General features: G+C 42.2%; 1 protein-coding gene across 4 annotated transcripts; it reads right to left on the bottom strand.

Moving 5' to 3' along the window:
* Positions 1-5,059: 5,059 nt before the first annotated feature.
* LOC308187573 (killer cell lectin-like receptor subfamily B member 1B allele C) lies at positions 5,060-20,103 on the bottom strand. 4 transcript variants are annotated; one of them, XM_080575675.1, is made up of 8 exons: positions 19,706-20,103; positions 18,614-18,682; positions 15,820-15,867; positions 15,129-15,218; positions 10,418-10,483; positions 9,374-9,516; positions 8,599-8,708; positions 5,060-7,228 (listed from the first exon to the last, which is right to left on the bottom strand). In XM_080575675.1, exons 1-8 carry the CDS (start codon positions 19,785-19,787, stop codon positions 7,027-7,029), a joined length of 810 nt encoding a protein of 269 aa, XP_080431801.1. In that variant the 5' UTR covers positions 19,788-20,103; the 3' UTR covers positions 5,060-7,026. The 4 variants fall into 4 exon arrangements, with proteins under 4 accessions (XP_080431801.1, XP_080431802.1, XP_080431803.1 ...); XM_080575676.1 differs by lacking the exon at positions 15,820-15,867 and having other exon boundaries at positions 19,706-19,891; XM_080575677.1 differs by lacking the exon at positions 15,129-15,218 and having other exon boundaries at positions 19,706-19,891.
* Positions 20,104-21,570: the final 1,467 nt, after the last annotated feature.

The raw sequence follows: 21,570 nt of genomic DNA on the forward strand, positions 1-21,570 counted from the left end.
TTGTAGGCACATCCGCATATCACATCCAGATTGGTTTTTGCAAACTAATGCAGTATATTTCTTTTCACAGTTCTTTACCCCACAAAGGTTTTACAATGCTGATAAACTCCTTTGTGGCCCAATAGGCCATCCATGTCAGTAACCCTTTGCAAACAACCTGGTTGTTGGTATATGCACACACATGCCCTTCTGTACAACTGAGTGTTAAATGGACCATATACTGTTTGTCCTACTGCCTAGATTGGCCTCACTGCTATCTAACAATGTTTGTTTCCATTTTGGGTTATAGTATACCGCTTGCCATCCACAGTATTGTATGCGGCCAATCTGTCAATTACCCACGCAACATGTTTCTGTTCTTCTGTTAGATCACCATATAGCGGGACCTCCTGCCTATAGATGGGTGGTTAAAAAGTTATTGCCCATTCTATTGATTCTGGGGAATGGGTGAAAGCAACAGCTCCCCAGAAGGGCAGCATGAGCGTAAGTGATGGGTTTACCTGAAAGCATACCTTGCTGCAAATAGTGTTTCCATCTAAAGTGGGTAGCCTGAAAGTAAAAGGTCCTAAAACAGTTTGCAGCACTCGGCCCCATCAATATATCAAAGCCAAGAAAGCATCTATATATAGGAGCTGCCAGCACCATGGTGCAGATTTATCAATAGCCAATTTAAAATGGCCCACCAAACCCATTTTTTTTTCCCATACCCCCCTAAAGCTATCACCCACTGCTCTCCTCCCCAGGGCCACATTATCCTTAGGGATATATAGGGATGTCGGTCCCCCAGGTGGTATGCTCCGATGGAAACATGATGTTTCCATATGATGATCTCATCTCCCCGAGGAGATCGTGGCCCCGCGACCATACACAGATCTCGAGCTCACCCTGTTTATTTCCCATGCTTCGCACATTGGTATACAGGCACTTTAGGGAAGCAGCAGGTGCAGTTACCCCTGGAGGGACACAAGAAAATTCCAGACGGGGTATCGGGAGCATTACCTTCTCTGAGGAGCCCTCAGACAACCCTATGGGACAACTCAGAGGTTTTTCCCTACTATCTTCAACAGTGACAGCAGTGACAATGTCCCCCAGCCCTCCTCTGTCACATCTAACTCCTCTCCCTTCCCCTGTCAAACCTAGTTTAAAGCCCTGGTAATAAGTCCAGAGAGCTTGCTCCCCAATACACTTGTGCCCCACTTGCTGAGTCGGAGTCCATCAGCAGCCCACATACCTGGCTTCTCAAAGGCCTGCCCAAGATCAAAATACCCAAAGGCTTGGTCTAGACACCACCCCCTCAGCCAGTCATTTACCTGTCCCGTTCTCCTTCTTTCTGGGTCCCAGTCACCCATCGGGAGGACAGATGAGAACACTACCTGCACCCCTGATCCCTTCAACATCCTGCCCAGGGATGCAAAGTCCTTTTTAATGTTACTCATTTTCCTTGTTGCAGCATCCTGGGACCCATTCTGAATGACAGTAAGAGAATAGTAGTCCTCTGGTTTAGTGAGCTGTGGCAGAGCCTTCCTAACGTCTCTGACATGCACTCCAGGAAGACAACACACCTCTCTGGAGAGGTTATCCGGGTGGCAAACGGGAGCCTTGGTAACCCCAAGCAAGGAGTCCCTGATTACTAAGACTCTCTGCCCGTTTTTGTGGCACTGGCTTGGATGCATTGCCCCGACCGGCCCCGCTCCCTATGCTTGGTACTTCCCTCATCCTTGACATGCTTCTTGGGGCCTGGGTTCCAACTGCTGTCCAGACCTTCATCCTTTTCCTGCCCGAGAGCCTCGAATCTATTACCCAGGGACACTGTGGGGGTTGGTGGCACCGTGGGTGTTGGGGGCAGATACCTCCTTCTGCTTTGAGCAGATACGAGGGTCCAGCCTCTTTCCTCTCGTGGGAGGTCAAGCCCTCTGTCCTGCAGGTGAGCAGCTGGATCAGCTACTACCTCTTGCAGGGACTTAGGAGGGGGCTGCTGGGCCTCAGTAGGGGTAGGTTGACACCTCCTATCTGTCTCCCTCAGAGACTCCCAGGAGCCCCTCAGGCTGCCGCTCTCTCGCTGCAGCCCAGCCATCTGCTCAAGCAGTTCCTTGAGCAGGGCACACCTGAACCCATGACAGCCCACTCTTCCCTCAAAGCCCAGGGGGGCCTCCAGATTCCAGAGCGCCCTGCAGTCCTCAGTCTGGACTGCCACTTCACCAGATGCGACTCCACCAGATGCTCTGGCCTGATAAGCAGGAACTTGCTGCAGGTCTGTCTGTGGTTCAGGAATGCTGAGGAATCTTACTATAAGCATGTTCTAAAAGTTGGCTAAAGTTTGGTAGTTGCTAAGCAGAGGGTTGAATTGGTCAATACACTCCTTTCTGCTCACCAGTCTTCTGAATTCATCTCCCTTACAAAAAACTGTTTGTATTTTATTTATCAAAAAAGAATAGGGTGTATTGAGGTCTAGTGTAGAGAAACTACTTTTTTTTTTTTTCAGCAAACTCCATGTTTTTCTTTAAAACTACACTTAGTCCATCTCCACTGTTCTCTAAATGTACTGTATTCTCTCAGAGGATTCCTGCACAGTTGAAAAAAAAATGTATATTTTTTAAACATGTATTATTTTTCTGCTTGTTTGATCTTCATGTTTTGTCCCAGACCTCATAATAACAAGGAAACTTTTCAGAGGGTTAATGTGTATATATGTGTCGACACATATGCATATATACACACATATTTTCTCTTCAACATGCACTCAGCCATTTATCTTTGTTGATTCTTCCATGAAGGGATCATTCAGGTTATCTAAAATCAAACCATGCATGGGGGGGAATTGCACAGAAATCATGCTTTTATGTCAGTGCCATCACAGACAAAAGTGGAAGAGACAACTCATACCAACCAGAGAAACGAGGTTGGAGGAATATTGCCCCCAACCAGTAAATGTGCAGAATAACCCAGTTAATCCACTAAAGACCACTTTGCTGTGCATCTCTTGTAGTTTAGACTTGCCAGATAGTCTCTTAGGTAAAGAGGTTGTCTCTTTCTCCCCCGAGACATGGTGGTTGGTAAATCTAGTATTTCCTGATTTAATTTTTTACGTGATTTTTCAGATTGTTTTAGAGATTTTCAGTGGAATATTATAACAATATGTGACTGCAATGTAAATAGTGTATGGCCTTAGCATAGACTGTAGGGAATATTACTGTTGCAAGAATAGGACAATTTGGTGCAAGAAAAGGGTATTTTAATTTTAAAGCTGCTGTGCATTTGTGTGAAAGCTATCCTAAGCCAAACAAACACTGTCTTTTGTTGGCTCAGCTGTAAATAGGATGCTACAGACAGGGCTGCAAAGAATGGTCCTTCTGACAAAGGAGATCCCTAGGATGCGTCTTTGTGGTAGACTTCAGCTCTGCATCTGACTGCCAGCTACTACACTGGTAAGCAGGAAGATGTCTTTGTCCTTTCTCTGAATTGAATTGTACTGCTTTTCATGTCTACACAGCTACTGTCCAGAATGTGATATGCTTTGGTTTTGTGCTTTGAGTGTCATCTCTCCCTCCTCATAGTTTTGGCCAAGTCATGAATGTAGTGCTTTTAGTCAAGAGCATGCTTTCCTTTTCAAAAGGGCCACTTTTTGCATTGTGACTACCCTGGGTTCCCTTTGCCCTTCATCAGAGGCAAAACAGCTGAAGTGATTTTTCTTGAAGCAAACTTAGATATAGGTCTATGAATATAGGACAAACCCTAAAGAATACCTCTTGAGTCATAGAATCATAAGAAATTCTTCCTAATGTCCAGTTTAGATCTCCCCTTGTGCACTTGAAGCCATTTCCTCATGCTCTATCTCTTGTCACCTGAGAAGAGACCAACACCCACCTTGCTATAATCTCCTTTCAGGCAATTGTAAAGAGCAATGGGGTCTCCCCTTTTCTCCAGACTAAACAACCCCAGTTCCCTCAGCCGCTCCTCAAAGCTCTTGTTTTCCAGTGCTTTCACCAGCTTCATTGCTCTCCTCTGTACACCCTCTAGCAACTCCGTATGCCTCTTGTTGTGAGGGGCCCAAAACTGAACACAGTACTTGAGGTGCAGTCTCACCAATGTTGTGTAAAAGGGGACAATTACTTCTCTAGTCCTGCTGGCCACACTATTTCTGATGCAGGCCAAGGTACCATATGCCTTCTTGCCCACCCGAGCACTCTGCTCGTTCATGTTCAGACCAGCACCCCAAGGTCCTTTACTGTTGGGCAACTTTCCAGCCACTCTTTCCAAAGCCTACACTGCTGTATAGGGTTTTTATGACCCAAGTTCAGGACCTGCTACTTAGCCTTGTTGAATGCCATTCAATTGGACACAGCCCATTGATCTAGCCTATCCAGATCCCTCCACAGAGTCTTCCTGCCCTCAAACAGATCAACACTCCTGCCAAATTTGGTATTGTCTGCAAACTTACTGAGGGTGTACTCAATCCCCTCACTCGGATCACTAATAAAAATTATATGCAAAACTGTCCCTAAGGCCGAGCCCTGGGGAATGCCACTGGTGACTGGGTGCCAGCTGGATTGAACTCCATTCACTAAGACTCTCTGAGCCCAGTTACTCAGACAGTTCTTCACCCAGTGAACTGTACACCTGTCCAAGCCATGAGCAGACAGTTTCTCCAGGAGAATACTGTGGGACACAGTGTCAAATGCTTTACTAAAATCCATACAAAAAACATCCTCTGCCTTTCCCTCATCTACTAAGTTCTCAGTCCCAGGTTCTTCTTGATAATGGTCATTGAATGAAGCACCCTGGAGCCTGCCATGTATCTAGGATGTGCACTATGACGCTGACACTGTCAGCCTGACCTAGCCAAATGACTGTTGACCCATTGCCCAACTGCAGAAAGAATTAAAACCAACCTTGTAATTCTCTGCAGTCACCAACCACAGAAGTTCTGAGAGGCTAGGTTTGGATTGGTGTGGGATTCCCCTGCCCTTGGCATCAGGATGAGACCACGACCAAGGCTGAGTTGGTGTGAGTTACTTCACCTTTCCTTGTGGTGGACACGCCAAAAGCTAACCAAAGTCTCTCAAACTGTAAACTTCAGGTTTATTTAAAATGTAAGATAACAAATCCAGAGAAAGATAAGACTTGTGAGCAAAGGAAGCACTGAGGCTGAGTAAATAAACCAGTTTAAATCAAACTTCCTCACTTGTTAGATATTTCTTTGTAGACAGTGTTCTCTTCTTACTCCTTTGACTTTCTGGATTTGAAGGACTTCATGTTGTCCCACAGTGACCTTAGGGCCACTTCCTCGTTTCTTTCACCTCTGATATGTAGCTGCTTAGTTCTGCTGCTTTCTGAAGCCTCCAAATTTGCATTAGGTCCAGTGGCTCCTAGGGAAGTGATATATCCCCTGCCTCCTTCATCAGAGCCCACCCAATTAAAGCACAGCAGCTAGAATACGAAAATTAAAAGGCAGCTCTCTTCCAGACTTCTCTGTAGTACAATGCAGAGCTATCTCCCACCCCCTTCAGTAAACTGAGTACAAACAAACAGCCCCATCTTCCTTCTGAAGTCCCTTTAGACTCTGGTTTGGGCCACTGAGATTATTGTATTACATTTATGTTCTTACTTTGTTCTTCGGTGATTAAAGGTTAGTGAAGGAACTACAAATATGCTTTAAAGGACACTTGATGAATAAGGCCATTAAGAAGTATTGCTTGTCTCAGAGACATCAGAATGTGCTTTCAAGTAAGAATGAGAGAATGTTTCCTGCATAATTCTATGTTCATTAGCCTTGGCCACAACATTTTTAATAGCAATTGTTGATTAAGAGAAGACATTTTTCTTTCTTTTCTTCCTTTTTTTTTCCTTTTTTTTTTCTTCTTCTTCCAATGAGTAAGCATGCCGTCACTGCACTTCATTGAAGAATTCACAAATCTGTTTATCTTTCTCCATCCTGCAGATGTTGGAGAGAGCCATGAATTGACTTTGACACAATTTGAAGTAAGAGTGTTTCTGCCTCAAAGGAGATGGTAAAAATGACAATCCTTAGAGTCACAAAAGCACCAGAGTCCCAAGAGCCACTGAAAGACATTGGAAGAGCTCTGGTAGCATTCACCATTTGCTGGTCATGTCTCTGCTCCACTGGTACCTCCTCTTTCTTGTATTGGCTCTGACATGTCAGTGCCAGAAAAACCTTCACGTATATATTTCTCCATTATCCTGAGAAAAGCAGGAGAATCTGCTGTGATGTCATTTTCTGCAGGCCGCTCTCACATCTCTCACCAGCTTCTTCACAGGTACCTTTGTTTTCAGTAACAACTTTCTGTCCAGCTAACTATTATTGTGACTCTGTTTTTCAACTTTTGGTTGTCTCTACTGCTCTTCATCCTGTGCACTTTCCCATCAGGATTAAGTCTAACTCTGACTTTCTTTCCTTGACCTACACAGGACTGCTGATGATTTTATGCAGAGGTCTGTGGCGTAGGATCATTTCACTTTTTGTAGGCAATCACATTTTAGCCCCCCAGAGATCTGGTATCCAGTGCTGGTAAGTACTTGCTTAGGGTTTTCTGGTCATTTTTTTCTCCTGTCAATCTTGTCTATAACACATAAGGTTGGGTGTGGTTGCACTTGTCTGCAGGATCCAAAATATAAATACATCTTAAACTTTACTTGCAGCTGCAGAGAAGGCCAGTGCATGGCAATGCTTCAAAGTGCCTCCTTGTGCACAAGGAGGACTGTGGATGTAGAAGTGTGTATGCATGTGTCTATGAGAAACAGGATCTGTATGTGATCACACCTCTCACCAAGGCAGGACTCATCACCAAACAGTGGTTCCCTAAAAGTCAGGCTTCTGACGTTAGCAAGTCATCCAGGTTCCTAATGTGTAAAAATTAAGGTTCTTCCAGAGGCTCATCCATCCAGTCTTTGACACCTCTCTTAGCAAAAAATGTGCTAAGCTTGGCAAGGTGTCTAGACAGAAGGGTGAGAGATTCCTTTGATTAGATATTTAAGCAGATAAAATGAGACAAATTCCATCTGGTGTTCCTACACAAAACTGGGAGTAAGGTTCCTACTTGAATCTGTTTTTTGTCGCTCCTCTTCTGCCTTTTCTGAAATACTTGCACCTTTTTCACACATATTTTTTGTTGTTGAGGATTCATAGCAAGGTGCAGTTGACACTTCGCCAAAGCCAACAACAGTGCAGAAGTAGTCAGGAGGTCCTGTTATAGGTCCTGTTATATTAAACCTGAACAGGGAGAGAAAGTCAGATTTAGTTTCATTCCTGACCCAGTTAGATGCAATGGCAGTGAATAGTATCATTTACATGAAAGACAGTGTGTCACCTCGCCTTGCAGCCTATGTCTTTGTCAGTTGTAACGGAGACTGCCTCATCAGAGGGTCTCATAGAATCATAGAATCATAGAATATCCTGAGTTGGAAGGGACCCATAAAGATCATCAAGTCCAACTCTTGACACCGCACAGGTCTACCCAAAAGTTCAGACCATGTGACTACGTGCACAGTCCAATCTCTTCTTAAATTCAGACAGGCTTGGTGCAGTGACCACTTCCCTGGGGAGCCTGTTCCAGTGTGCAACCACCCTCTCTGTGAAGAACCCCCTCCTGATGTCAAGCCTAAATTTCCCCTGCCTCAGCTTAACCCCGTTCCCGCGGGTCCTGTCACTGGTGTTAATGGAGAAAAGGTCTCCTGCCTCTCGACACCCCCTTACGAGGAAGTTGTAGACTGTGATGAGGTCTCCCCTCAGCCTCCTCTTCTCCAGGCTGAAGAGGCCCAGTGACCTCAGCCGTTCCTCGTACGTCTTCCCCTCCAGGCCTTTCACCATCTTCGTAGCCCTCCTCTGTACACTCTCCAACAGTTTCATGTCCTTTTTATACTGTGGTGCCCAGAACTGCACACAGTACTCGAGGTGAGGCCGCACCAGCGCAGAGTAGAGCGGGACAATCACCTCCCTTGACCTACTAGCGATGCCGTGCTTGATGCACCCCAGGACACGGTTGGCCCTCCTGGCCGCCAGGGCACACTGCTGGCTCATATTCAACTTGCTGTCTACCACGACCCCCAGATCCCTCTCTTCTAGGCTGCTCTCCAGCGTCTCATCGCCCAGTCTGTACGTGCAGCCAGGGTTTCCCAGGTGCAGGACCCGGCACTTGCTCTTATTGAACTTCATGCGGTTCATGCGGTCTCCCTCCCAGCTCCTTAATTTTTTTTCGCTCATCCTCAACAGAAGTATATGGGCTATGCTTTCCCATGCAGAGACCTTTCTCTTCTTTGTTATGCTCCATTCAATGATGCTAAGATCACAGTCTCTTTTATATCTGCCTGGTGTATCCTTCCTCTCTTCACTGAACTCCATTTAGTCAGATACCTCCTTTGCCAGCAGAACTGTAGCTGTGCCCTGTCTTGCCATCCTGATCTGACATGCCTGATTCAGCCATGGACTCCCTTTGAATTGTCATTAGGAGGTACTGTAGCACCTGAATCTCAAGGAATCAGTATGCTTCAAAACCCTGATTTTGCTTGCACACTGTGTTGGCCCTGGAGCATTTGTGACAGTTTCTAGACATTCATCACAGTGATTTGCTGGAATAAGCTTACATGTCTGTGCTGTGTTCTCTGCCGTTAATCCACTCCCAATTCTTCTTGCTTTCATTGTACTGGAGACCAAGTAAGTAATAATGATTTGTGGATTGTGAAATAAGGTAATCCTAGACGGGAAAAAAAACACAATGCTAATACTTCCAAATTATATTTTCTTCACTGGACGTGCACAGAAATTTTAGTACTAAATAGCCAACATAGAAAGAACGGTATGGATCTAGCTACACTATCTCTTTCCGCAGCTTCAGAGGCTGAATTCTTTCATTCTTATTTAATCTCATCCCTCTTCCTGAGGCTTCTTAGGAACAGACTAAATAAAATAATACACTCCTGATACTATTAAAGCTGTACATTGTAGTTAGCCAGATGTGACTTAATACCTGGAGACACTTTTTTGTTCTGACTGTGATGGGAAGGCCTCTTCGGTTTTTCTCAAAGTGATGTCTCTGACCAAAAATGTCTGTTTGATTCATTTGGTCTTGGTTTGTGTGCTAAATCCCTTTAAGGCATACATCATGTAGGAAGAGAATTTTTTCCTTCCCATGGGAACACCTTTGAGGAGAGAAGCTTCTAGATGCAAGACTTTAAGAGGGTAAGATGCCAAAATGCATCTTACTGTGAAGGCTTTTTCTACCTTACAGAGGTGCTTGGTGTATGTGAGTGTTTATAGGCCCCCAGAGACATTTAACATAAGAAGACACCAGTAACCCACGAGGTCTTTGACATACGGGTCAAACAACCCTAGAAGCAGCCTCATGGATTTAGATCTCACCAGTTCTTTCTTGTTGTCAATGGTCACCAGTTCTGAGTGCATGCCAGTACATTCATCATGGAAAGCTTTCCAGTTTTTTCTTTCTGCAGTTTGAGAAAAGAAGTAGCATTTTTTCCCATTTCTTTTCCAATGTTGGGGGCAATCTATAGGAGGGAAAAAAGTGGAAAATCCCATGTTCAAACAAACAAAATGATCCCATTACAAAAAAAAAAAAAGAAAAATAAAAAAGAGTAAATTACAGCCAGAAAAGTACCCTTGTGGTTCTGTTCATAATTTTCAGCAGGCCGCCAGGGATCCCTGCCAATCTCTATAGCTAATACAAGCTCATTAGTCTCTATGCATGAGTCAGAGAAGTAGGATCATGGATAACATTATCCAGTCTTTTAAAACTTTGCTCAGGAAGTAAAGAGAAAAGCTTGGGGCAAAAAGCAGCTTTCAGTTTTCAAACATCTTATTTGCCCGTTTCAATATATGGCAAAAGTGGTGCTACTGAAAGAAAGAATATTTCTCCCTGTTGCTAGGAACAGAAGGACAGAGAATGAGACTTGGAAAGGGTGATACAATTCAATGAGACAGAGACTGTGTGATAGAGTTTTGTTAGTTACTCAGCAGCCCTTAAACATCAAAAAGAAATTACACTTAGTTAAAAGGCTGAGAATGGAGGGGTATTTGAAAGCAATACATATGCATTGATCCAGCATGCTCACTACTATGCTGTGATACCAAAAGGACCATTGTATTAATGTCCACTCATCTAGCCACAGGCTCCTCTGCACTACCATGAAGGGAGGAAGTCAGTTCTTCCTCCCTCTGAAGCAATAATGTAGTGTTGAGCAAGCACTACTTTCAAAGATGAAAATATTGCTGTTTGGCCTTGAGAGCATATTCTCTGAGTTATTAATGACTTTTTTTTTTGTCAGATTAGTATTTTTATTATTTTATTATTTTTATTATTTTTCCTCTGAAAAAAATCAAGAACCCTTCTTAAAAGGCAATCTGACAGGTACCTGGAAACTGCCTTTTGAACCACAGATGATTACCTACCTTGTGCCTTATCATAGGTCATGGAGAGTGTTTCTCTGTCCTGTGGGCTGCTTGTGGTTGGATGGTCTGGAAATAAGATGACAGTAATTTCTGTTTTGAATAGCTGACCATATTGCCACAGAGTGTCAAAGTTCTTCTAGACCTTTTCGATCTTCACTATCACTCCACAAAGAATATCTACTCCTCCCCTATTTCCTCCTCCACTGAAAAAAATGGTAGTACTATACTGTGGAGCAGATTTCCAAAGAGTGTTGCACCCTGAGATCAAAAAGAGACAACAGTCTTCACTGTAGGTTTTAAAGCAGATACCTAAGCTGAAATTACCTTATTTTCACAGAATTAGTGGCTGAGATCCCACAGGACATAGTCCTTAGGGACAGGGGATCTGTTCAGAGCTGGCAACTATTTAAGGATATTTTCCTTAGAGAGCAAGAGCTCTCTATTCCCATATGCAATATATCAAGCAAGTAGGAAAACAGCATGGTTGAACAAGAACCTGCTGGCCAAACTTAGGCAAAAGAAGAAAAAGCACAGACAGTGGAAACAGGGCCACGTACCCTGGGAAGAGCACAGAAATGCTGTCCGGATGTGCAGGGATGGGATCAGGAAAGTCAAGGTACTGACAGAACTAAACTTGGGGAGGGATGCAAAGAATAACAAGAACGGGTTGTACAGGTACATTGGCTGCAAAAGAAAGACTAAGGAGAGTGTACCAACTCTGACAAATGAAGAGGGAGAACTGGTAACAACAGATGTGGAGAAGGAAGAGGTCCTTGACAACTTCTTTGCCTTGGTCTTCACCAGTGGTCAGGCTTCCCACCTATCTCAAGTCCTCAAACCTCTAGGCAGGGGCTGGAGGACCAGAGTCCCTCCCACTGTAAGTGAAGAGCAAGTTTGTGACCTCCTGATGCAACTTAACAATTACAAGTCTATGGGCCCTGAAGACATGCATCCCAGGGTCCTGAGGGAATTGGCTTATGTAGTTGCCAAGCCACTCTCCATCATATTTGAAAAAATCACGGCAGTCAGGCAAAGTCCATGGTGACTGGAAAAAGGGAAACATCACTCCCATTTTTAAAAAGGGTAGAAAAGAACACTAGGGGAACTACAGTCAGGTGAGCCTCATCTCTCTGCCTGGCAAGATCATGGAATGGGTCCTCTTGGAGTCAATGTTAAGGCAGGACAAGGAGATGATCCGGGACAGCCAACATGGCTTCACCAAGAGAATTAGTATTTTTATTATTTTATTATTTTTACTATTTTTCCTCTGAACAAAATCAAGAACCCCTCTTTAAAGGCAATCCAACAGGTACCTGGAAACTGACCAATCTGGTGGCCTTCTATGATGGAGTGACTGCATCGGTCAAAAAGGGAAGACTGACTGTTATCTACTTGGACTTCTATAAGGCCTTTAATGTGGTCCCACATGACATCCTAATCTCTACATTGGAAAGATATGGATTTGAAGGGTGGGCCGTCTGGTGGATAAGGAATTGGCTTGATGGTCACACCCAGAAAATCAATGGCTTTATGTCCAGGTGGAGGGCAGTCATGAGCAGTGTCCCTCAGGGATCTGTCTTGGGACTGGTGCTTTTCAATATCTTCATTAATGATGTAGACGATGGGATTGATTGCACCCTCAGCAAGTCTGCAGATGACACCAAGCTCAGTGGTATGGTTGATACAACAGAAGGAAGAGATGCCATCCAGAGGGACCTGGACAGGCTGGAGAAGTGGGGCCATGTGAACCGAATGAGGTTCAACAAGTCCAAGTGCAAGGTGCTGCACCTGGGCCAGGGCAATCCCAGACATGAGGACAGACTGGGAGAAGCACTCATTGAGAACAGCCCCGTGGAGAGAGACTTGGGGGTTCTGGTGGACAAAAAGCTCGATGTAAGCCAGCAGTGAGCACTTGCAGCCCAGAAGGCCAACTGCATCCTGGGCTGCATCAAGAGAGGAGTGACCAGTAGGTCAAGGGAGTGATTTTTCCCCCTCTACTCTGCCCTCGTGAGGCCCCATTTGGAGTACTGCATTCCGGTGTGGGACCCCCAGCACCAGAAGGATGTAGACCTGTTAGAGCAAGTCCAGAGGAGGGCTACAAAGATGATCAGAGGGCTGGAGCACATCTCCTGTGAAGAAAGGCTGAGAGAGCTGGGGATGTTCAGCCTGGAGAAGAGAAGGCTCTGGGAAGACCTCCTTGCAGCCTTTAAATACTTAAAGGAGTCTTATAAAAAAGATGGAGAAGGACTCTTTACTTGTGTAGATAATGATTGGACAAGAGGCAATAGTCTTAAACTAAAAGAGGATAGATTTAGACTAGACATAAGGAGGAAATTCTTCACTGTAAGGGCAGTGAGACACTGGAACAGGTTGCCAAGAGAAGTTGTGGATGCTCCATCCCTGGATGTGTTCAAGACCAGATTGGATGGGGCCCTGGGTAACCTGATCTAGTGCGTGGCATCCCTGTCTATGGCAGGGGCATTAGACTTAGATGATCTTTAAGGTCCCTTCCAACCCAAGCCACGCTATGATTCTATGATTATTTTCCCTGTTTCTTCTGACATAGTGGCTGTGAGGGATTTGTGCTCCATGGCAGGCTTCTGACTCCGCAAAAAAGGGACTTTGGAGAGAGGCTTACAACTTCATTTTTATTATCTGATGACTAACTGGACTGTATGACTATCACAGAGAAAAAGGAAAAAAAATCTGCGAGGGTGAAGAAAGTGGTTTTGAGGCCTCAGATGAGCTAAAGTTATGCTTTACTAAAGCTTATGTTTACTAGAGTGGGTCATGTGTTTTTATGTATTTTTCAAGTCTTCTCAAGCCTTTGGTTTTTCAGTTTTAGCAACTTCCCCAAGAGTTTAGATCTTGAAAGAACTGAGTTCAGGGATCACTCACAATTAACAGGCTAGAGGAGGATTTTGTTTTTCCAGCTGGCTCTGTGTAGCAATAACTAAATCTACATATTCTCCAAGCTTCTCTGCTTGGGAAAACTCAGCTGTACATCAGAGAATCAGAATCACAGAATCATTTAAGTTGGAAAAGACCTCTAAGATCATCAAGCCCAACTGTTAACCTAGCACTAAACCATATCCCTAAGTGCCACGTCTACACATCTTTTACATACCTCCAGGGATGGTGATTCAACTACTTCACTGGGCAGCCTGTTCCAATGTTTTACAACACTTGGAGTGACAAAATTTTTCTAATATTCAACTAAACCTCCCCTGGCACAACTTGAGGCCATTTCCTCTTGTCCTATCACTTGTTGCTTGGGAGACGAGACCGATCCCTACCCTGCTACAACCTCCTTTGAGGTAGTTGTAGAGAGAGACAAGGTCTCCCCTGAGCCTCCTTTTCCCTAGGCTGAATAACCCCAGCTCCCTCAGCCACTCCTCCTAAGACTTGTTCTCTAGACCCTTCACCAGCTTCGTTGCCCTTCTCTGGACACTCTCCAGCACCTCAATGTCCATCTTGTAGTGAGGGGCCCAAAACTGAATGCCCTATTCAAGGTACAGCCTCACCAGAGTTGAGTACAGGTGGACAATCACTTCCATAGTCCTGCTTGCCACACTGTTTCTGATACAAGCCAGAATGCTCTTGACATTTTTGGCCACCCAAGCACACTGCTGGCTCATATTCAGCTAGCTATTGACCAATACTCCCAGGTCCTTCTCTGCCAGGCAGCTTTCCAGTTACTTGTTGAAAAATACAACGGCCCCTGCCATGAACAGCTGTTTTTAGTTCAGCTGATTATTAGTTACTGAATTGTATAGAATAAAGTTTCAAGAGGCATTTCTGAGGTTATTTGGAGTTGAACAAAAAATGTATTAGTAACTACGGTAAAGAAACTATAGACTAAATATTATAGTGGTAGAATTATTATACTTGAAACCAGAATCAATAAATTCATTGAAAACAAACAAAAAATAAAATAAAATAAAATAAAATAAAATAAAATAAAATAAAATAAAATAAAATAAAACAAAACAAAACAAAATAAAATGAGAAAAAAGATTGGATTCAAGAGAGTTCTGACAAACTTGTACCAGAACAGCATAGTTCATGCTGTTCATGGTTCAGCATGGTATGCAGGCTCCATACCTGAGACAAACAGTAAAAGAGACAAAATATTAAAAGAAAGAACTTCATTTACCAGCAGTAAACTCAAAAATAAGATGAGAGAAAAGAAATGGGGTGGCATTTAGATTATGTAAAGTGCAAACAAATTCCTTTAAATTCCCTAAAACTCAGGAACCTCTTTCAAATGTACTTTCATTCATATTCAGTTAGAGATTTCTTGTGTTATAGACATCCTAGTGATGTTATACAAGATCATCTCTGAAATATTCTCATGGGTAACCACCATAATATCATTATTATTTCATTTTTACTTTCTTTTTTTTCAACATATTTGTATTTATTTGATTTATTTGTTTGATTTGATTTGATTTATTGCTTGAACATTGTATATTTTGATGATTGTGCTTCCGATTTTTTTCTTTTGGAATTTTTCTTTTGATAACATAGAATGGAAAACCATTCAACTCCTTTACAGATTTCTCCTATGACCATGGTTTGTCAACAGTTACTGTCCTGAACCATCAAAATAGCCTTCTGCTTCTACTGGTTTTACTCGTCATGATTTAGATGTTATTCTTTGGGTGAGCCACAAGTAAATTGCAGTTAATACATTTTTAGCTGAACTTACACAGGAATGTCAGCCCCACCCCTAAGACCAGTAGGAGGATTATCACAGCAATCAATATTCCAATATGTGTTCTGGAACAACAGTTTTTACCTACAGAGAGAAAAAATAAGGATTAGGAAAACAACTGTGGTAGGACGTTTCATCGTCATTCAAAGATGCCCTTTCCAGGCTCATATTGAGACAACTCCTTCAAGTTAGTCAAAGTTTTTCCCTCTGATGTTTGTTCTTCTTGTGCATACCTGTTATTTTTTTTTTTCTTTCCCATGATAGGTATTCAACTGAACCCTTCTGATACTGCCTAGAATACTATGTTAAATTCTGCTGTACCTGATGCTAGAATTCAGTGCTCTCTGGCATCCTTACCTGCCCTCTCAAAATATTAGTGAAGGAAAACCCAATCAGCCTATCAGATAAAGGTCCTGCCATATCATTTTTTCAGAAATGTTGAACTGTCTCATCTTTATGTTTTGACAGTTGTTTATGTATTTTTGGTTTTGGATTTACTTCAAGGAGATCCTTGCGTCAGTCATTACTCTGTCAACTCAGTGGGTACTGCAGAGCACAGGCAGCTTCAAGAGGGTCAAAAGATATGTTTGGAAGCTGACTGAACTCATCAGACACTGAATTAAAGGGTAAAGGACAGCTTTCCATCACTTCCCGCTTCACATATCTGCTAGAGTATTTTACTTACCCCTTCTGCTGTCTTTGAAGTTTGTGATGTCCGTTTGACCACTGGGAACTGTAGAACAAATGTAGGTTATTCTGTATATCATCCCTAGATCTTTAAAGTAAATAGTTTTATGTAAAGGAGGAGACCAACCCGAATCTTCACCCTAGCTGCAGTCAATACTTGGTCTGTTTTGTGTGATAACCTCATTTTCACGCCTATGTATTCATTACTAGTTGAATTAGTGAAGTAGTAAAAAGCTGTCATATTTAATACAGTATTAAACTGAACTGCTTTTAAAACAGTCTTTGAAAAAGAGTCAGCAACCCCAGAGTGAAATGGATCCAGGTAAATTCAAAGAGGCCAAACTGAAGATGCAGAAGCAGTTTTGGATGCCAGAAGTGGATAAATTGGTCAATTACTATTATGGGAGCTATTGGAAGGGGCGTGTGCCCAGGCAGAGTTGGCTGTACCTCACTGTCAATCACCTCTGTTCCTATTCGTTCCTGCTGGGCAAAGAGGGTGAGTTGTAAACTTGGTAGTTGCTTTTCTGCTATATCCCATGATCTTTTTAATGTGGTTGATCTTTCATGTGGACTTTTTTTAAAGCTGACAGTTGGTTTTATTTGTTTGTTTTTCCTTTTAGGAATCCCTTGAGCTCTGGCTCAGCATTTAGATCAGTCCTTATACACATAGGCACTTCAGTGAAATTTAAACTGAATGCCTGAGTCACAGCTGGACTTGATTATCTTAGAATTCTTTTCCAACTCAAGTGATTCTGTGATTCTATATACTAGAAGCCTAAGAAATAAGATGAGAAGACCTAAAATGTCCAGCCCTAGATTAAAACACCCAGGCCTCAGGCACCAAAGAATGTGTGCTTTGTGTCATCCGAGATGGCCTCAAATATCAGATAACTGTACATGTCTGGAAGATGTTGCTAAACCTACATGAGATCTGTGGTCTTCTAGATCTGCCTGCTGAAGGCAGACAGAATGTGCTAATACTTCCCAGGTGGTTCTGGCCACCTGCGGTTTGTTAACCGAAGAGTACCCCAATATGTATATGGGAAAGTGGATAAGAGGAAAAGAGGCAGCATAGTACTAGACTACAAAAGGAAAAATAGAGTGCTAATGGATAAAAGAGGGGAACTACATAAAGGAGAGGGCACTTCTTATAAAAAGGAAGTTGTAAAGTGCTGCTAGAAGAGAATAAAATCCATACAGGCAGAGCATATATTATTAAAGGATAACATCGTGGCAGCGTGTGGACAATATAAGCCACTTACTAAGAATGATCTGGGAACAGATAAAAGGAAGCAGACAAGGCTATTAGAAACAGATGGTAAACTTTACAAAGCTGTAAACATAAAATTTACAAAGCTGTAAACACCAAATGAAAGAAATAGAAAGCATCACAAATGGTGGGAAGATAAAAATCATATATAAAAATAATTAGACAGCTAAGAACTTGAGAAGCAAAAACCATCAGAATTACCTCTCAACCTGTCTTTAAACACAATGAGAGAAGGTAACTTTATGGAGCTTTGTAGGCTGGTGGATTGTATGGTATCCATGAAGTATTCAGAAGATAAGACTATAGCAGAGAAATTAAATTAATCCTTTAATCAGGGTTGACTGAATAAGAACTGGGTGGATCTCCCATTTCAGGACAGTTTTGTGTGAAGAGTTTCTTGAATGTGGCCCAAATACACAAATGGGTGCAGTAAAAAATTCCAAGACAAGTTAGGTGTGAGACAGCTGGATTACTAATGCAGTTTTGTAATCCCTCTCTTAAAACTACCTTTGTACCCAGGAATTAGAAGGTAACACATCTAATGTGAGCTAAGCCCACAAATAAATAAATAAATAAATAAATAAATAAATAAAAAAGCTAGAGTAGATCTGTGAACTTCAGCTGATCACACAATAACAGAATCATTTAAGTTGGAAGTGACCTTTTCAGATCACGTACTTCAACTCCCTCGCTCAAGCAGGTTCAGGTAGAGCAGGTTGCTCAGGACTGTGAGGTCAGGTTTTGACTATCTCCACAGATGGAGACTCCACAATCTCTCTCTGGGAAACCTGTTCCACTGTTTGACCACCCTCAGAGTAAAGAAGTGTTTTCCTTTGTTCTAAGACTGTACCAGGGAACCTAGTGGGTACTATAATATGGTACCCACTATAAAATCCTGAATATCATGGAGACCTTGGATTGGGTTTAGCTGCTTACTGTTTCTTTCAGGGAGCATTAGCTGAAATAGTAGGCCAGCTCAGAATAGACAAATGGAGCCGGTTCTTCACTGCATATTTAAAAGAACTGTGGATCTCCTTGTCAAAGGATGTTATAGAAATCAGGGCTGTGTATGGAATCAAGGGGAGATTGGGCAAGTTCATAAAAGAGAAATCCACCAATGGTAAGCAAATAGAAACACATCTGCCTCAGGAAGTCCTTGAGTAGTTGGATGCATGTGAAAGTTATTACAGGAAGATAGCATATATGCCTACGCTCTTCTTACTCGTCAGTAGTTGTACACCTTTGACTGCCATTGCAGATAGAGGTTGGGCGATGTGATTTCTTGATACTGCCCATAAATCTTGTGTTCCTATGCCAGTGAATCCAAGAAGTGTTTAGTTGCATATAATACAACACATCAGATGCTCCTTACTTTGGCTTCATAAAGCAGTCAAGTGTATATTCCTGTCTCCATGTGGTCCCATGTGGTTTTATATCACTTCATTTCTTGAAAACAAGGAATGGACTCCTCTCTTCACATTGTTTAAATTCATATCAGTATAGCAGACAGCTGAAAACTCACCAAATGATGCATAGCTAGCTACAGCACTTGTGTCTAGGGATTGCACATTCAGTTCTGCGTATGTAGAATCTAAAAGCAGGCAAAAATAATGGGGAACAGAAAAAGAAGAGAAACGATTTAAATGTAATAAAAATAACTGCAATTATGAGAAATGATAAACACATGGCAGCAACTGATGCAATTCATGTGACAGTGTTTAACTTTGACACAATAATATGTTTGTCCACTGTATTCAAACAATAAAGGACTTGCTATAAGCAGAAAAAAGATCTGTTTTATCATCAGTTCAGTGCGGACAGTGACAGAGGAAACATGAACACACACTTTAAATCTAAACAGAAGTGGAAAAAAATGTCTAAGGTCTCTGACTGTCTTACCCAACTGTCTTTCTCTGTTAAACAGAGAAAGAGGGGAAAAAAAAAAAAAAAGAAATTCGGAGATGAAATCTATAATGTCTGTCATTTTAGGATGTAATTTTATGCAGATGTAGCAAAAACAGTGCAAAAATTTACATAATAATTCTTACTGCTAAGATAAGATTTAGGTAAGAATTTTGCAAAATCATTGTACTAAATCAAATTGAATCTGTTCATGAAATATTTTATGCTTGATTTCTTAAACAAGCAGCATGCACCGGCAAGCCCAGGAGGGAGAAAACCCAAAACAATGCTTGCTATGCTCAGCAAGCAGCATTGTACTATGGATGAGACTGCTTCAAACAATGGAAACATGAGGAACTCAACCCTCTGATCAGTTTGCTGTAAGAATCAGAGTATGCTACATAAGAACAGACCTGGATCAGGAGATCGAGTAACGTTCAGCTGTGGAGTAATTTCTTAAATCGGACCTCTTAATACCACACAAGAAACTCTCCTTCATATTTGCACCTTGACAAATGAAAAGTAGACCTTATAACGATTTCCTTTATTCTGGTTAAAAAATAAACTAAAAATTGACCCCACCTGCAAATTTTTCACAGCTTTGCCCTCTATATTTCTTTCACCCCCTTTGGGGCTTTGGTGCCACCCTCTTTCAAAATATCTCTGAGGGAGGCTGAAGAAAACAAAGTTCAGTGCAGACAGATTGACCTACCTTGGACATTGATGTCCTTCTGTAGCCTAGACCTTCTTGATTCAGTCAAGTTCAAGTCAGCATAGATGAGATTTTCTGACATTCTTATTCCCACTTCTTTTTTTCCTTTGTTGCTGTCGAAAAGTTGTTCTCTGCTGTAACGGGCTTGTAACTTCCCTCCTCTTCTTCCTCAAGAGGAAGTTCTTTCTTCCTTCTGTCATACAGAAACCAGTAATGATAGGGGAAGTTTGATTCTAACTGATCTTTTTATAGCAGGTTTAAAGGTATAGGGTTAAGGTTAAGGGTAAGGTTGCAGCCTCGATATGACGACCTTTGTCTAGAAGGGGTTCTGGCATTGTTAGTATTTTCAAATTCTACTTTTTCCCCTTGTATTTTGAAAAGACAAACTTCGTTAAATGAAATGGGAAGGAGAAAAACAGAACAGATTCAGAAGTGAGGTCTGAGAAGCAGAGTAAAGCTGTCAGTGTGGACCTGCAGCACATCATAGGGAGCAACCCTGAGTTGTTCAGGAGGCAGTGCTCTCAAAAGCAGACATCTGAAAGTATGATATATTTATTCCTGATCTGTAGAGTATTCGATACTGCTGAAAGAGGACCCTGCCACACTTCAGGGTTTTGTGATGCGGCTGCAGCTTTTTAAAGCCAGAAACACCTGAATTCCTGTGTCCTGAGGAATGTGGGTTTCATACAGCTCTCAAACATGTTCATACCCTCTGTGGGTAACTTCTCATGGCAAATTGGAATTCCTAAAGTGGGATGGCTCCAGCATGTTTCAGGAAGGGCCAAGGGTGGTTAATTTGCAAAGGCAGCAACTAGAAAAGTTTAGCCTAAACACAACAATCCCCAGACTTTCCAAGTTTTTAATCCCCCCGTGACTGATGCTTTCTTAGAACAGAAGATGGCAGTTATGTGGACCATATGCTGTGAGTCACTTTTAAAGAAAGTGATCATAGCAGCAATTAGCAATTGAAAATACCAGATTTACTAACATGCCCTGAAGGCAAATTGATCTGCCGGGAGAAATCTCCTGCCCTCATTAAAGTACAAGGGAGGATGAATGGATGAATGAAGAGTCTGCACTCTTGGCCTTCCCATGACTTGGCTACACTGTGAGTGAGAAGAAATATGATATATTCCCATAGGAATTTGAAGGGGAGGGGCTTTATTATTGTTATTATTTTTTAAGTGAGAATTGTGAGAATTAAGATAACATTATTAAGAAGAACACAGTGATCTCACTAATATCTTTTATTTGGGATGCAACTCTGGATGTCTGGATGATTCTCTTGGAATCTTTTGGAATCTGAGATTCTCCTCATGAGTTTACCTTCAAAGCAAATCAGTTTTTTCTGCCTGTGCTTCAGTTTTAGATAAGATAATTACTAGCCATTTAATATTCATCAGCCCAATGAAGAAGGAATCCACACTGCTTAGTTATCCTTCTAACCACTCTGTTGTTTGCTTTTAAAGTCAAAAAGTGTTTTTACCTGGTATATTAATTATTGTCAAAATAAACACAGGCTCTGCCTTGGAGAGTGTAGGGAGAGAATTTGTTGGAAACTTCCAGTATGAAACTTGAAATTTGGAAGAGTCAATATGGTGACTAAAACCATAATTCTGAAATTTGTGCCAGAGGAGATGTTGACATGGAATATCTGTGTATACCTGACTTGTAGGATGAAATACATACCATACTCATAGCCAAAAAGTGACGCCACCAGAGAGCTACCATGGATAGAGATCTCTGAAGAGTTAAGGAATCAAACCAGCTAATGATAGCTGCTCCTGGTGATGACCAGTACTTCAACAGAACTGTCTGAGCAAACCTGGGCAACTGACAGTAGCTTATATAATAACAAGACCTAC

The sequence above is a fragment of the Anser brachyrhynchus genome (genome assembly GCF_964034855.1).
Source record: "Anser brachyrhynchus genome assembly, chromosome: 1".
NCBI classification, from domain to species: Eukaryota; Metazoa; Chordata; class Aves; order Anseriformes; family Anatidae; genus Anser; species Anser brachyrhynchus.

Bases quoted from the DNA above. Each gene is read 5' to 3' on its own strand.
- LOC308187573 (XM_080575675.1), bottom strand. From the start codon at position 19,787: ATGTCAGAAAATCTCATCTATGCTGACTTGAACTTGACTGAATCAAGA. The intron at 15,868-18,613 runs GTGAGTTTTCAG...TTTGTTCTACAG, and splicing joins AGCTAGCTATGCATCATTTG to TTCCCAGTGGTCAAACGGAC. The intron at 10,484-15,128 runs GTAAGTTCAGCT...TCTTATTTCCAG, and splicing joins GGTGGGGCTGACATTCCTGT to ACCATCCAACCACAAGCAGC.